This window comes from Falco biarmicus, chromosome 2, assembly GCF_023638135.1.
Source record: "Falco biarmicus isolate bFalBia1 chromosome 2, bFalBia1.pri, whole genome shotgun sequence".
Lineage (NCBI taxonomy): Eukaryota > Metazoa > Chordata > Aves > Falconiformes > Falconidae > Falco > Falco biarmicus.
The window spans coordinates 28,507,059-28,523,716 of NC_079289.1; the positions used below are offsets into that span (position 1 = coordinate 28,507,059).

At 39.9% G+C, this 16,658-nt stretch overlaps 1 protein-coding gene across 1 annotated transcript in view; it reads left to right on the forward strand.

Moving 5' to 3' along the window:
• The first annotated feature begins 7,667 nt into the window (after positions 1-7,667).
• LOC130145138 (complement C4-like) overlaps positions 7,668-16,658 on the forward strand; it is a 46,510-nt gene continuing 37,519 nt past the window's right edge. Inside the window, exons 1-7 of the mRNA XM_056329698.1 lie at positions 7,668-7,818; positions 10,478-10,670; positions 11,667-11,850; positions 12,606-12,676; positions 12,984-13,069; positions 14,298-14,380; positions 15,382-15,469. Coding sequence (XP_056185673.1) covers positions 7,754-7,818; positions 10,478-10,670; positions 11,667-11,850; positions 12,606-12,676; positions 12,984-13,069; positions 14,298-14,380; positions 15,382-15,469 — 770 coding nt within the window. The 5' untranslated portion in view covers positions 7,668-7,753. The remainder of the gene's footprint in view (positions 7,819-10,477; positions 10,671-11,666; positions 11,851-12,605; positions 12,677-12,983; positions 13,070-14,297; positions 14,381-15,381; positions 15,470-16,658) is intronic.

The window sequence follows — 16,658 nt, forward strand, 5'->3', positions numbered from 1 at the left end:
TGGAAACTGAAGCTGGGCTTGCTGCCTAAATGCACACCTGCAGTGTACTTACTGAAGCCAACAAGCTTTACTGAAGTCACCAAAGAAAGGGAAGATGTTTGGAAACTTAGCATTCTATTACATTATGTTGCAATCCCTAATGATCTCTGATGACTTTATTTTTTTATTTGTCACTGCTCAGGAAGAAATGTAACAACCTGTGAAATGGGAGCCAGGCCCAAATTTACTTAAGAAACTGCTGCTGATGGCAGCAAGGAATGAGAAAAAGCCTGTAAAGTAGAGCATAGCAGCCCAAGACTGAGATGCTTGATAGGGGGCAGCCTTGGCACCCCCATGCTGTGCACAACCTTGAGGAGTAACCTGCCTCACTGTTTGGATGGCGGAGGCCAGTGGGCTCCGGGTCCAGGACTAGATGTTGTCCAAGCCCAGGAACAGCATGAGCAAGTTGGGAATTAGATCTCAGACCTGGGCTTCTGTCTGAAGCTGAGAGTGCCATGGGCACCAGTTTTTTCAAACCTGCTGTTTATTTCTTCTACCTCATCAAGCTAGAGACATACACAACAGGCATGCCTAGTGCATGTAGAAAAAGGAAAGCTAAGATAGATGCCCAGATGTGGATGGCACTGGCTGCCAAAGCTCTCTGCCCCACCACCCTGAGGAGGGAAGAGCAGAGGTATGTCCCCAACTTTGGCTTCCTCGGTCTGGGCTGCTGTCGGAGTTGGCAGCAGGATCACTGCTGGGACCACAAGCTGAACCAGAACACTGCCGAGGTCTTCTTGAACTACATCCCAATATGACTGAAGATTCATCTTCCTCATTCAGAAGTCAAGACAAAATCAAGCATGAATGGCCTGTAAATGTGACCCACATCACAAAAATACATACATCATGGTTTAACCCCAGCTGGCAACTGAGCCCTACACAGCCTCTCGATCGCTTGCCTGCAGTGGGATGGGGGAAGAATCTAAAGAGTAATAGTGAGAAAACTCACGGGCTGAGGTAAAGGCAGTTTTATAGGTAAAGTAAATGCTACACACCCAGAGGAAAAGCAAAACAAGGAATTCATTCACCATTTCCCATGGGCAGGCAGATGTTCAGCCATCTCCAGGAAAGCAGGGCTCCATCATGCATAATGGTTAATTGGGAAGACAAATGCTGTAACTCCAAATGTTCCCCTATTTCTTCTTCTACCCCGAGCTTTATATGCTGAGCATGACGTCTTCTGGCATGGAATATCCCTTCGGTCAGCTGGGATCAGCTGTTCCAGCCTGCATTCCCTCTCAACTGCTTGTGGACTCCCAGCACACTCACTGCTGGGGCAGCGTGAGAAGCAGAAAAGGCTTTGAGGCTGTGTAAGTGCTGCTCATCAACAATCTCATCATCAATATCTCTGTATTATCAACACCATTTACAGCAAAAATCTAAACCATAGCCCTGCACTAGCTACTATGAAGAAAATTTACTCTATCCCGGCCAAAACCAGCACAACATAGCAGGACATGTGCTCACATATTAGCTAGGACAGATCCATGCTCCTACCAAGATGTGTTGACTAAATAAATGAAAACATCCTCTGTGTTCACATTTTCTTATAGTCTCACTTTTTTTCTGTAGGTGCAATGAGCAAACCATATAATGTGGGCAGGGTGTGTTTGACCCAAGTACCATCACAGGGCTTTGGGGACATCCAGCCAGGCCCCTTCCGAAGGCATCAATATTCCCCACTGCACCTAAGCCGCTGAGAGGGCAGGTCAGTTGTCTTCTTTTGCATCATTTAGTCAGAGCAAGTCTTCTGCAAAATTGCATTATCGAGAGGGAAGATTTCAGCTACGACTACCATGTCCAGGCTGGATAAGTACCTGTGCCTGAGAGTACAAAAAGGCACACCGCTCATCCAAATAGATGCCTAAAAAGCTGATGGCTGCAAAGGGCCAGAGCTCCATGGCTAAATTTCTGCAGAAAGAAGAGATCAGCATACATTGCCTGAATAACTGTCCCACTAAGTTGCTACAAAAGCCATCCAGATTTTACTCCTTTATAACAGGGCGGCAGATGCTCTGCCTGCTGCCTGGGGATACCGCAGCTGCTGACACTGAAATGCGGTGTAACTGAGCAGCTTCTCCTTTACGACAAAAACACAGCTCTCCTGACACTCACATCCTGCCTCCTTGCCCCCTTTCTCTTCGAATTTCATCCCTGAACATTAAAACCAAGGGACCAAAAAAAAAGTGGGACAGCTTCTGATCTGCCAGTGCAGCTGACCTAACCTTGCTCGAGTGCAATGGAGATGAGCAGAGCCTTCTCCCAGGCTTGGGAGGGGAGAAGCTTTCTTGTGTCTCACGTTTCTGTGAGTTACTGCGTGGAGTGTTTTAGATTTAATTTGCAGATCAGAACAAGGAAAGCTGCCAGTGGCAGATAGGCACATAGCTAGCTGTGGTTGTACATTGTATGTGATTTTTGTTTGCCTTTTGTTTGTGAAACACTTTTTCTAGTATAATTGTGCAATTGTCTGAAACATCAGAGTATCTCCATTTAACAAGTCAGGAAGTGCAAGGAACAAGGGTCAGTAATATTTAAAAATACTTATTTATAATTATATATATTTAAAATATTTTTATTTATTATTATAAATTACATCTCTAAATCTTGCCTGCATAAAAGGCTGTTTTTCTTGATTTCATCGATATGTGTCAAAATCCACAGAACTGGATGAGAATCTTTGGGTCTATTCTTCTCAGCTAGTTAAAATTTTAGCTTTTGCCACTGATATTCAAGATGCCTTTTGCTGTTTTAACTTATTCTTATCTTCCACTTCCATGAAAAGGAGAAGAAAAATATGCCTCAAAGAGTTAATTATATTAATTACAGCCCAGAAGAATGGAGATGTTGGGAAAGATCAAATTATTTAAAATATGTTAATTTTTTTTAGGTAATTCGTAATAGTTGGTAATGAGGAAAAATGGGGTTGTCTTTGGTTTTTATAATAAAAATGAAAGAAAAGGAAAAAGTCCCACAAAGGATGGATTTGAGTGTAAGATTCAAGGCAGAGCGTCAGAATGTTTGAGTACAATTGTAGTACCCCAAATACCTTGTATGAAATAGGCCAAGCTGTTTTATTCCTCATTTCCAGAAGTTCTTTGCTTTCACCTGGGGTGAGAGGACCACCTGCATGCTCAGACATCTCCTCCCCTCCTGGCCATGAGGTGTCCAATGGCTTTTTCTCTCAGCCAGGTTCCAGTTGGTTTGTTTATTAAGTTTTACCCACATTTCTTAAGGGTGCCAAACCTCTGAGACTCTGACAAAGGTAGCTGACAAAAAAACCCAGGAAGCATTATTACAGCAGAGTGAAATACTATGTCAGTAGTATAATGCAATTATTGCTTGACCTAAAAAAACTGTACTGTCTTACATAGGTCATTATTGCAACATATTAAATTCCCAGAAGCAATACTGGGTTTGTACATTTTTCACAAATACTTCTTTCTTTTTTCTTTTCCTTTTTTTTAACCCTATAATTAGGAAAATCACAGAATTGAGCCTACCCATTGGGAAAATGACAGAGGAACAGTCTGGTTGCTTAATCCCCCCAGAATCCAGGGTCCTCAGTGAGAGCAGAAAACCCCATGGATATGTTGATTTTCCTCTTTTAAATAGTTGATGCATTTTTTTTCAGCGGATACACTTAGGAGCACTAAATGAACATTTAAAGAAAATACAGACAAAAAGGACAATTTCTCATGGCAAAAGCAACTAGAGCCTAGATTAACTTTCTAATTCATGACCTAGATTCTGGTAAAGAAAAAAAATATAGTTTAAATTTACATTTTCAATTTACATTGAAGCCTAAGAAGAGTTATCCTGCTGTTAAAAGGAACTTTCAAATTAGACCACACTTCATGGTCTGCTGTTGAAAAAGGATTTCAAAATCAAATTTTCTGAAATGTCAGAAGTGAAATATTCCCTTTGTGTTTTTCACAATTCCCTGTAACTTGGCAAAGAGGATATCACCACAGGGCTTATTTGTAAAATGTGCTTTGTGAAGCTGTCCTTTGTACCCGTCTGCCAGGCAGAGGTGAAAGAGTGCAGGAGGAAAGTGAAAGAAGAGTTTCTTGTTGGTATTTAGGCAGATTAAGGGGGAAAAGCCTTTATGGGAATACTTCAAGCCAAAGAACAAAAACTACTGCTGGTGCTCAAAACACTGTGAAAGCCTACAAAGTTCAAATGAAACTACTGAAAGGAGAGATAGTATATATTCAAAAAAAGCCCTGAGTTCAGGGTCTTACTAGTTCCTTCTTACACATACATCAATCCCAGATGGTGCTTTCCACACGCAGTACTGGACTGTGGGTCAACTGAAGGATCAATAGGTGAAAAGTGCTTGATGAGTAAATAGGAAAGAACTTTGCCTTTAGAAAAAGGACAGGCACATAAGTTGTTTTAGAGTGAGTTTTCTGTGTTCTCTCTTTCATGGACGTGCTGGAGACCTTCAACTGAGAGAATTTCCTTTCCTTCCTTCCTTTCCTTTCCTTTCCTTTCCTTTCCTTTCCTTTCCTTTTCCTTTCCTTTCCTTTCCTTTCCTTTCCTTTCCTTTCCTTTCCTTTTCCTTTCCTTTCCTTTCCTTTCCTTTCCTTTCCTTTTCCTTTCCTTTCCTTTCCTTCTCCTTTCCCTTTCCTTTCCTTTCCTTTCCTTTCCTTTCCTTTCCTTTCCTTTCCTTTCCTTTCCTTTCCTTTCCTTTCCTTTCCTTTCCTTTCCTTTCCTTTCCTTTTCTTGTCTTGTCTTGTCTTTTTCTTGTCTTTTCTCTTCTTGTCTTTTCTCTTCTTGTCTTTTCTCTTCTTGTCTTTTCTCTTCTTTTCTATTTTCATAATGTTATATTTTAATATGGCTTTGGATTGGAACATTTTGCATTATACTAGACATTGCAATCCCAGCCAATCTGAAGAATCTGTGACACTAGAGAACCGGTGCAATGACCGTTTTTTACAAACCCAGAGACAGACAAATAAAGCATAAGGAATTTTAAGTCTAGTTACTTAAATAGTTATGTATACACTTGCTCTTTTGTGTTTTTGAGAGACAGTGCGAAGAATCCCTATTTAATAACAGTTACTGGTTTATATTTTGAAGAAAAAATGCTTTTATTAGGAGTCAGAACACCTCCTTAAATTCAAATATAAAACAGTTACGTAACTTACTACTATGGATAGCGGCCATATACACACTTCATACTTCACAAGGAAGCAAAAGTGTGTAAATCCAATTAAAAACAAGTGAAAGCAAAAAATGGCTTTTGCAAGGTCCCCTTTAAAAAATGATATGTGAAAATGTCTTGCTGTGAGCTCATACACAGCTATTTGTATAGCTGTACAAACAGACCTTGGTCCCCTGACAAACAACCCAGCCCAGACGATGGAGAGCCCCTCTCCTCCCCTCTGATAAGGACTGGCACAACAGCAAGATTTTGATGTGACCCCACAGGGCAAAGTTACCTTTCCTGTCACTTCAGGAATAGGAAATCCATGCCAGTTGTGTCACAGTCTTCAGCAAACTGTTAATTTTCCAGCTGGAGAAGTCCACACATCTTCTCAAGAAAAGGGCATGGACCTTGATGATATTGATTATTTTAAAAAATTATTTTTTATTTGTCTGGAGCAACAATAAAGGACCCATTCATACTCATTTCTTGTTCTCTTTTAGTGACAATTGCTCAGCCATTGCATCAGCCCCAACCTTGGATGGCAGCCGTGTAAGACCTAGTGGTAGAACTGTCTCTGGAAATGGCAAGAGCCTTAGTGTACTCCACAGCTACTTCTGCTCTTAATTAACTTCCCCCATTATCTTCTCTTTGTTCATACAAGAGTGAGAAGTTCTTATTCTACCAGCCACAAGTTTAACCAGCTTCTTCTGCTCCTGTTCCCAAGAGAACTTCTTCTACAAAACCTTTGTCTTTGTTCTGGGCACAGACCAACTTTGTAGTGGAGGTCTCCTCCTTACCACCTAGCTTGGGTTTGGGATGCCAGAGGCCCTGAGGGAAATGGTGTGATTTTGCAATGGAAATAAATCAGTTTTGTCAGTGCATAACTGCAGAGAGAATAAGAGGGGGAGGGGGAGGGAGGGCAGACTGAAAATAACTTTGGTCTTAATAGTTGCCATTTCTCATCTCCTGTAAACATCTCCCAAAGAACATGGATTTGGGACCCTGAGGATCCACAGGTACCTTTCCTCACCTTCCCCCTCCTGACTGACAGCTGGAGTGAGAGTGGAAGTCAGAAGAGGAAGGGTGAAGGCAATTGACTGTCTCTTGGAAAAAACCTATACCTAGAGCAGGCAAAACTTAGCTTTTGCTGATGTGCAGAAACATTCTTGTTGGCCACTGCTGCTGGTACTTTCTGTGACCACAAATGGAGAGAAAGTACTTCTGAAAAAACATCTGGTTTTCTCTCAGAGGGAGCTACCACACTTGTGACACACTCACATGAAATAGTGAACTGGTTAGTTGACAACTCACACCTCCATCTCTTCCCCTGTCTCCTTGTCTTGAAGGAGCTCTTGCTGGAGCTGCTGATGTCTGAAGACCAAGGCAGGGGATGTCTCAGGCAAGGGGTGGGGTGAGGTGGATGTCCCTTTGTCCTCACAGTACAACATGACTGTGCGCAGTGAGTCCTTGCTGTGAGCATGAATTCACCTTACAAATAATGGAGTGCTGATTTAAGGCATCCACTGTTAATAATTAAAGACACAGACTTAAATGTGGTGTATTAAAGGGCAGTTTATCCTCAGAACTTGTGGACAGCCATGTGATCATTTCTGGCATTTGACCTGCCTGGAAATCAGATGACCATTTTCCCATTCTCATGAGTCAACAAAATTATGTTTGGGAGACAATGATCCAGTAAAGGCTGGGAAGAATGGGACCTGATAAGACTTTCAGTTTGTTCTTTCATTTTCATTTGATCAAAACTGGTTCCTGCACAAACAGCCATTCCTCAGATATATTATTTTTTCCCTGGTTTTGAGTATCCTGCCTGTTAAGACATTATGTGTCTTTCTTGCAGTCTGGAATGTCTTCAGCTGATGAGTCATCTTATGTGCTTATGCTTAAAAGAGACTAATTACCCTCTGTCTTGACCATAAAGGAAAATTGGGCTGAGTAACTCAGGGAGAGACATCCATTTTATTTCCATTTAAGTTAAAGCAGAAGGATGCCTTCAAGCACTATGGATTGGGTCTGAGTTGTACAGCTAGAATTCCAGTGCAGTTCCTTTGGTGCTATCTAAATCAAAAGGAGCTTTCCCTCAGATTTGCCGGGCCGCAGAGATGCCTGGAGTTAAGTAACAGCATAGAGAAGGGACCTGTTACTTCTGATTGTCCCATTTAGAAGCATTTTGGAGACACTTTTTTAGCTATGGTGTCTTGTTTGATTTTGGGATTGCCTTCGCAGTATTGGCAAAAATTTCTCTCTGCACGTGACTTTCAGTTGCTATCATGTGAAAATATTGAAGCTGGGAAGAGAATGAATGATCAAACATCGAATTGTGGCTTAGTCCAGAATGCCTCTCCCCAGGCTATTAATTTGTGCATCCCTCGCAAGTCCATCATTATTGGTTGCACAGTTTTGCAAGTTATTAATAAATAACTAGGAGAGGTAATGTTCTTTGCTGCGGTGTGCCATCAGCCCATTTCTTACAGCCTGCACCTCGAGAGTAGATTGACGGTGGCTGGTATTTCTGTTTTGCAGATGTTGTAGAGTTTTGCAATGGAAAGGCTGGTATTTTTGATGAGCTTTTTTTCGCTGTTGCCAAATACACAGCAAGCACCATCGTAAGTATATTTTGTTATTAATTCTTCACTTCTAACAAATCCTTTGAAAGAGAAAGTAGGAAATGGTAACAGACTTTATAGAAGTTCAACAAAGCCTTTTTCTTGGACCTTTGAAAATCTGAGTAACCTTAAATAGGCTAAAATTAAAAAGCTAAGACCTGCCCTTTTAAAGCACTTTTAAGGAGAGAGATCGCCATTCAGTAGCAAATAATAAAAATGTCCTACTAAAGCAAGATGTTCACACTGTTATTGCTGCTTGTTCATCTTTAGCTTATGACATTTATTGGCTTGAAAAATCTTGGTAAAGAATAGCTCTCTTTTCTGTAATTGAGATATACATTGCAGAAAACAAAGGTTTCACGTTTGGAACAGCTTCATGATTTTTCTATACATATCCTGTATTTTAGTGGAGATTCACGTATGTTGATACTGGTTCTTCAGTTGGAAATAGATGCAAGTCTTTGAGAAAACCTATGGAGCATATCTAAGGTCCTTCAAATTGACATTTATCTGTAGGACAGAGGTACAGGAGAAGAGATTCTTGCTTTATTCCAACCAGGATCAAGTGTATTCAGGTACTTGCTATAGCCAGAGGAGAGCATTGATGAAATATTTAGGCAGTCAGGTCAAACCCTCCTCCCGCTCCATGTCAGCCCATCTTTGAGCCTCAAATACTTATTTCTATATTTATGAGGTTTTAACCAGGTGCAGACTCCTGCCTGACATCTGGTGTTGACCTCCAGTGTCCACATCAGCCCCACAGAAGCCAGATACTGGGTACCTATGGTACACCTTGAGTACCATACACACTTCATCTTCAGTGAAACACAGGCTTTGTCATTTGTGATAAAATCTTAGTAGAAATGAGGACTGAGGGTTTTTTTCTTTAAGGTAAATGGATGTGGGAATCATAAAGTGCTGAATGTATTAAGTATATGAAACTGGACATTACGTCAGGAAAACATCATGACACTTCAAGACCAGATCTGGCTTGTGTCTGGCTGGTTGAGATCATGGGCAGTGTGCGCTAGTGACCACGTCCGTGGGAGCTATTGCATAGGTAAACTTTTAAACAACTAACTATACTACTGTTAAAAAAGACCCTAAATTTCTGTAGGCTATGGCAGAGAGCAAGCATTACACTCTCTTTTCCGTATGTCGAGATAGGTCTTGTGTCAACTTTTGCTAGCGCCAACAGACTCTGAGTGGGTCATGCAGTGACACTTTTAGAGTAAAATCCCTTCAGTGCCACTGAGAAAATACAATGAACACAGCTGAAAATGATCTTTCTTCTCAACATTCAACCACTTGAATGTATATAGAGGCCAAACCTGACTAATGAGTTAGAGAAGACAATTAGACAAATGAAAACAATAAAGATCAGGATCATGCATTGCATGAGAGTAGATGTAACTGAAAGACAAGTTTCATCTTTCATTGTAAAGTGGAAACATTAGAAAATATTTTCACAAATGGATGGATAAAAAATTTTTTACGTTTATTGAAGGCTATTCTGGTTTTCTTTCCCGAGATCATTATGTTTGTGTGAAGGCTCAGACTACCTGTGATGCATTTCATGAATCATATAGGAGATGATTCTTACTTATTTTCACAGAGCAACATGATTACTATAAAAAAAGGAAGTGAATTTATATTTCCTTTTAAAAAATAAATCAGCTTTTTTCCCTATTTCTACACCCCACTTTTCATTTTATAAATTTAAGAAAGAAGAAACCTAAGAAAAAGTTCAGACAACCCATTCTGATAATGGTGAAATCATTTGCCTTTTGTTTTAGAACCTTCTGCAGAATAATCATTTTCCAAAAGCAGCTTTCTTGAGCTCAGAACTGTGCTTCGTGTATGTACCATCATATCATTAAGACACAGCTCTTCACATAGTTCTCTGATTTTTTTGTGTAAAAGATACTTGAACAAAAGAGGGCAAGAATGATGATCTACATTTTGAAGGGCACAAAATTAATTACCAAGAAGCACCAGAGCAGAGTTAAGAATAAAGGAAAGTAATAAAGAGAAAAAACTAAATCCCAGTCAGTTTAGCCTCTAACTCACTCCTTCCCAGGGCTGTGATCTCACTTTCCATGATCTCTCATTACCAGGATCTCACAAACAGTGACATCTCAATGAAGATCAACCACTTGCAAACCCCATACATGGAAACTGATACCTCCTGACATATTAAAGCCTAAGATGGCATAATGTGGGTGCTAGTACATGAGCATACATGACTTCATAGTACCAAATATGTATTTATGAATATCTATTAAGTGTCTCAGTGCATAGCCTAGTTTTGTTTCCGGAAAGTTGAGTTTATAGAACTTTCTCTGAGTTAAACCAGGCTACAAACAGCATTGGCAGTCCCTGGGAAATAGTGCAGGTTTTTTTCTCTACTCTGCATAGGGACTGATCTTTTGTAGGACCTAAATGTGATGGTTCTGTATTTGAAGATCAGTCGGAGAGAAACTGTCTTCTTTTAATCTCTACTTTGACTAACAAGGGGGGTGGACCAGGTGATCTCTACAAGTCCCAAGTTCAACTATTGTGAGAGTTGCTTTTTTCTTTAAAATTTATATGTTGGACATTCTGCTGTTATGAGAAAATCAACCTACATGCTGGATAACCTGTTTCTATGTTATTTTAGATTTCTTATAACTGCCCCAAATGTGGTGCATTTGGGCGTACATGAGACAGTAACAGTTCAAGTCCACGGAGCACAGGGCCCAGTGCAAGTTACTGCATACTTCAAAGATGATAGAAAAAATCAGCTCCTATCAGAGAAGTTCGTCTTTAACCTTAACCAAAATAACAACTACCAAGAGATGAAAAAAGTAATGGTGAGTCTACCATCATAGCGATGTAAATGTTTTAATCTGGTGATAAAAAACACAAAATCTGTACTAGGAACACAACACAACACGGAACCCTAGAGACAGGTGACAAAACACCAACAATTCCAGTGACAGCAGCACACTAATAAATCAATGCCTAATATGATTTCAGTGGTGATTGGGAGTGCTTGGTTTTGCCCAACAAGCAAGCTCAAGATTTTTTCACATGGTCAGGAAAGATCTTTTCATTGCTGTAGATCAGTGATGATATTAACTTTAAAAACATTTATTATTGTATCACTGTTTGTTGTTCTGTATTGCTTAAAGACTATATTCAAGCCTTTGGGGTACAGGTCATTTTTACAAAATAGAAGAAATCTTTAAAAATATGCAATCTCTCAGACAAAAGCCTGTGACATTTCTGCAAACCTACAAGTTGATTAATTCCTCTTTACATCCTGATTTGCATCTTTTGCCTTTGACATGGATTTTGAAGTTTGCCAGCATTTAGTTCGGGCCTGCTAGTTTGGGCTATTTGGTTGGGAAAATAGCTCTGATTAAAGCCAAAAGCTGAGCTTTCAAATCAGGTTCCTCTTGAGCATGATGTTTAGAAACATTATATTAACCTGCATGAGGTAAATCTCTAATTTCACAGCCAAGATTTTAGCAAATGAAGGATTACAGGATGCTGCTCAAGCTATCAAATGACATGGTAACTGGAATTTAACATGCATGTAGACTGAAGAAAAGCACTGAGCTGGAATTACTGCCATCGGGCAGAAGAACATGTCTTTCCATGGTGGAAAATGGGGGATTAGATAGTATTTCTACTTAAAAAGAAATACTCACCTAGGAAGAAAGATGTAATTGAGTATCTTCTGTTGAATGGTGATAATAAAAATATTTAAGCACTTTAGCTGTCTTTGGGCCTCAACTGTGTGGTTCCAAAGTTAGCAAGGTTCATATCTGACTCTGTGGGGTTTTTCCTTTTGTCCTTTTCAGATCAAGCCGGGGACTCAGCAACAGGATTTGTTCAAGAAGAGTAATCAGTCATATGTTCTGTTAGTCACCGAAAGCAGGGAGCTTCATAAGGACATCACTCAAACAACTCGCATCCTCCTGTCTTCCAAGAAAGGCTACATTTTTATTCAGACAGATAAGCCTATATACACACCAAATTCCAAAGGTTAAAATACAAATGTTGCACTTAGATGTTAAATATAGATGTCACAAGGGCTTGATTAGAAAAAGTGATATTGACTTGATCCTCCCTAGTGTAAATCCTTCTCATTTAACTCCAGCTGTCTCTGTGCTTACTAGCCAGTTCAGCTTTTAAACTTGCATTCTTCAGCCAGGGCTTCTTCAGGGTCTACACTGCACATTGCAGCGGCCCGTGTGGAAATGCCACTGGAGTCAGAAAGTCATTCTCTCTTCTAACAGGAGCCAGACAATATCTACTCATTTTTGTTCAAAAAGCTTTATAGCAACTTTCCTTTGGAAAACAAAATTGTGAGAAACCTGCAAAAAAACCCCAATTACTTCTACTTGCAACACCTGCAATAAGTATCCTTTGCACTTCAAGACCACAGCTGTTTTGTTACTTAACACTCTAATTAAATAATAAGAGGGAAGTAAAAAAAGTTCTTGCATTTGGTTGCATGCCTTGACTGCAGAAAGAATACAAAAGTCAGTGAAGCTCCCTGAGCATTTTTTAGAATTTGCTTCAAAAAGGTATCTGTTTGGTCATGTAATATACAAAGCCTGTGGAAGAATACAAATTTATTTTTTTCATTTTTATTTATTTTTTTTAGAGTTGTTTTCATTAAAAGAAATTGGTTTTTTTCTAAATTCAGTAACTCAGTTTAGAGCTTGTAATAATTACTGTCTGGACAGGTCAGAAATATATATATATGTGAGTACATTTTTTCTTCTGTTAAACAGTAAAATACAGGATCTTCGTTCTGGACAATACTATGAGGCCAATAGATGATACAGTTACAGTTGCTGTGCTAGTAAGTATACAAAAAACACTGTCAATGAGTGCTTGCACAAACTATGATAAACTTCCACAAAAGATCCAAGAGTAAAACTATAGCTATGACTCCTCTCCAGAAACAGTATTTACATGTTGTGAGATACAACTAGTCATTTTTGGCCAACATCAGGAGCACAGAGGGACACGTAACATTTGACTATTAAAGTAGGAAAGTAAGCAGAGCATTTTCTCTTCCTTAGGACTAGTATAGGAACTTGAGCTTTTGGATGTAAATGTTTGACACCTGGAATATAATGTTATGCTTGTTTTCTCTCTCTCAACAGAACTCAAAAGGAATGGTCGTGAAAAAGTCAGACCGGAAAATCAAAACAGTGTTGAGTGAAAGCTTTGAAATACCTGACATTGCCGAGTATGTTACCCCTGTGCCTTGTGCATTAAAGCAGTTCACATCTCAAAATGTTGCTATCTTCAAGCTAAAAGCAAGAGTCCTTCCCTTCTCTCTGTTCCGCTCCCTTGTTTTTCTCTCTTCTCTTTCTTTCTTGTGTATTGTCTGCTTTACCACTTTTTTAGAAGAGGAGGTGCACTGAGGTAGACAGTTTTGCTCTGTTCACACCTGGGAAGCACCACGGCACACTGTCAGTGCATGACAGCAGGGAACCCAGCATAGTCCTGCTCTGGAGCCTCCTGCCGTGCAGGGTCTACACCTGAGCTGGTCACCCCACACTCCCTTCTCTGACACTGGGAAGCAGTCACACATTTGGGCTGTGATTCATCTGGCCCGTTTTAGATGCCTGTGTCAGGATGAGAGGTACCATGTCCCAGCACTGCCTGTTTCTCTCCATGGCTGTTAGAGGAGCCTGAGGGCACCCAGGCAGGTGAAAGACCTCGTGGGCTAATGTCTAAAGTGAGGAGGATTAACTCCACCTCCTATTAGCAGGATCAAACCATTCAGATTCATCCCCCTTACCTGCTGAAGTACTTAAGATTTTTAACTGCAGAACTGCTTGAATTATCTTTCAAAACTGTCTTTCACCATGGAGCAGAGACTGAGCCTATGGTTAATAACTTTTTACCTTTAAGCACCTCACCTTGGAGAGGTGAGTCCAGAATTTAAAGTTAATATGCTGCAGTTAGCAACGTTTATCCTGGTAAGGAACAGTTTAGCAAACTCCTTCAGTATCTGTTCAACTGTATGACCACATTTAGGAGAGTAAATCTGTAAGGGCTAAGTTTGCAGAGTGTAATTAATTACCTCTGATTTCAAACAGTCAGACTTTTACTTAATATACAATGTGTTCTTGCATGCTAGATTGATTTTGACGTCACAGCGAAGATAAGCTATAGGAAATACAAGATGAGTTCTCTGTTTCTGAGGGCCTTCAGAGGCAGTGCATGTTACACGTGGTTTGCAACTATGTTATCCTACAGTTGCTCATAAAATCTTCTTGGGTGTTTCCTAAGACGTTTGAAAATATGTTGCTGGGTCCCCCCAGCAAAGAGAAATCCATTAATGAATTAGTTCAGAATGAGATCAAAGCAAGGAAAATATCAGCATTTAGTGATAATTTAAATATATTAGCATCATAAATTATCTGAGGAGTCCCAATTAACTATTCTCTGCTGAATCTGAACTTTAGGCCTGGAAATTGGAAAATCAAAGCTTGGTTTCATCAACATGAAATGTCTAACGTTTCTGCTGAATTTGAAGTTAAAAAATACGGTAAGAGAATATTTAATTTGCATTATAAATATGGGAAGTCATCACTGTGATAGAAGCTATACTGCAGTGGTTATACCTGGCTGTAGTTAAGTACTAAGGACAAGATTTACAGGGTTACAGTGCCTCATTACTCTCTGATGCACAGAAGAACTCTGGGTTTGGGTGCCTGTGCCTTCCACTTACATTTGAAAAAATCATTGCAATTCTGACTAAAGTTTTCAGCGAAGACTAAAATGAATGAAAAAAAAAAGCTACCTATTTTATCTCAGTAGACTTCAGTTTGGAAGTTGGTTAGAGTTGTTCCTATACTTTTCTTTAAAAAAGCTTCTCTAAGTGTACTGTGGAAAAAGTAAAAACGTAGAAATTTAACAATCTGAGGTAAGAAATGTCTCGATTTATTTCCACTGAAATTATGCATTCTTATAATATTTAGTGTGGGTGCTGTGTTGGTTGTTTTTTCTTCTTAAAAGCAAGAGAAAGCCTGAGGATTATATAATAATCTCAGTTTAACACACCTGGTTTTGCCCTAGCTAGTGGATGTAACAGAATAGCAGAGACTACTGCATCCTCTGCAAACACCTGCATCCAGGAACCAATTGCTCTGGCTACATCTGCAGTGGCAAATAGTTTGGCTTTATAGGAGTAAATTGCAGAGTGTCACAGCTCATGTTTGCCCTCAAGCCATTTCAGGGTGGGTTTACTTCACACTGCTTGTAGTCCAGCACACTTAATGCCCATGAGCAGTTAGAATTTATCTTCTGGCTTATTTATGTTGTAAATAATTGATTTTTGTGTGCTTGAAGACTGTTCCACTATGTGAAGCAAAGTAGAAAAAGGGAAAATGAGCAGGGGATTTGCTTCAGAAGTGCACTGCTGGTTCAAACCAAAACCTTCTCTCAGTGCAGCTGCATCCTCTCAGTGGGTGTTGCCACATGCCAGGTGTTTAAGGTATGTTTGAGACTTGTATGTCATGACCTTTTGTCTTCTTTTTTTTCATGCAGAACTTCCATCTTTTGAAGTCAAACTCATCCCAGTTCAGTCATACTACCACATCTGGAATGAAAACTTTGTGTTTGATATCGAGGCAAAGTAGGTGTGCTTGCAGCAAGACTGTTTTAGGAGGTGGATAAGTAGATAATGAACTTTGCCATTTATTCTTTTTTCTTCTCACTAACAGCCAGCTTCTGGCTTTTCTTGAATCTGATGTTAATTTTATATACTCTCTGTTTCCACTACTAACTTGAGACACTGGTGTAAAATCCTACCTGGGTCCAAGTAGTGGTGATCAAAATGGAACAAGGTTTTCCAAATATTTCAGTTTGCTAGCAAAACTAAATTTTATTTAAATAAGAGTGTTGCCTTTTACAAACATACACATAACTAATAGTGTAAGAGTATCTTACTGATAAGTCACCATTGGATCGTTTGTGTCTGTCCCAGTAGCTGATGGGGATGGCGGAGAGGAAACAGTCAATACAGAAGGGAGGAAAGATCTAGGTATAGAAATTGCTTATATAAACAAACAAGAATAAAATAGCCTGGTCTGTACAACCAAAGCTTGTGCCTTTATTAAGCACTGACAGTAAATAGCCTGGTAATTAATTTGGCTTACAGTAACCTTTAGTTAAATAGGCATTAAATGTTAGCATTTAGCTGTATGAGTGCATGTGACTAAAGCATCATCTAGTGATGTTTAGTAAACACCATAATCATTTGTGTTTCATTTTATGTTTGATTCTGAAAAATCTTCCAAACTGAGAGCAGCAAACAAATTATTATTACACTCAAGCACTATTTAGTATCTTTTGAGATATTATTTTTCAGATTCTTTCCTTATATGAGGAATTATTCTCATACAGTAGGAGCTTTGTCTACATTTGAACGTGATACCAGAAAAGATATTTAAGCCATCTGGGTAGTAAATTAAACAGTTCCAGGAAAGGTTCCTGAGCCCCAGAACTTGGCTGCCGGTGGCTCAGCTGGTGCATGGCACAGGCTTGGCCTCAGCCGTGCAGCAATCCCTGGACAGTTCCAGAAAACTCCCTGGGAGGATGCATGGACCAAGGTCCACCCAGGTCTGCATGTGGCCACCCTGCTGTGGAAGACAGGGGGATTAATAGAGCGGTGCCAGCCAGCCACAGCCTCCAAGACAGCACTGTACTCATTTAATTAACCTGGCCTAAGCAGGGGGCAGTTCCTAGATTTGCTACATAGCCTGTGGCACTGTATCCAGCTGGAAGCCTGATCCTCCACAGCCTCAGTTCTAGTAGGTTTTGTT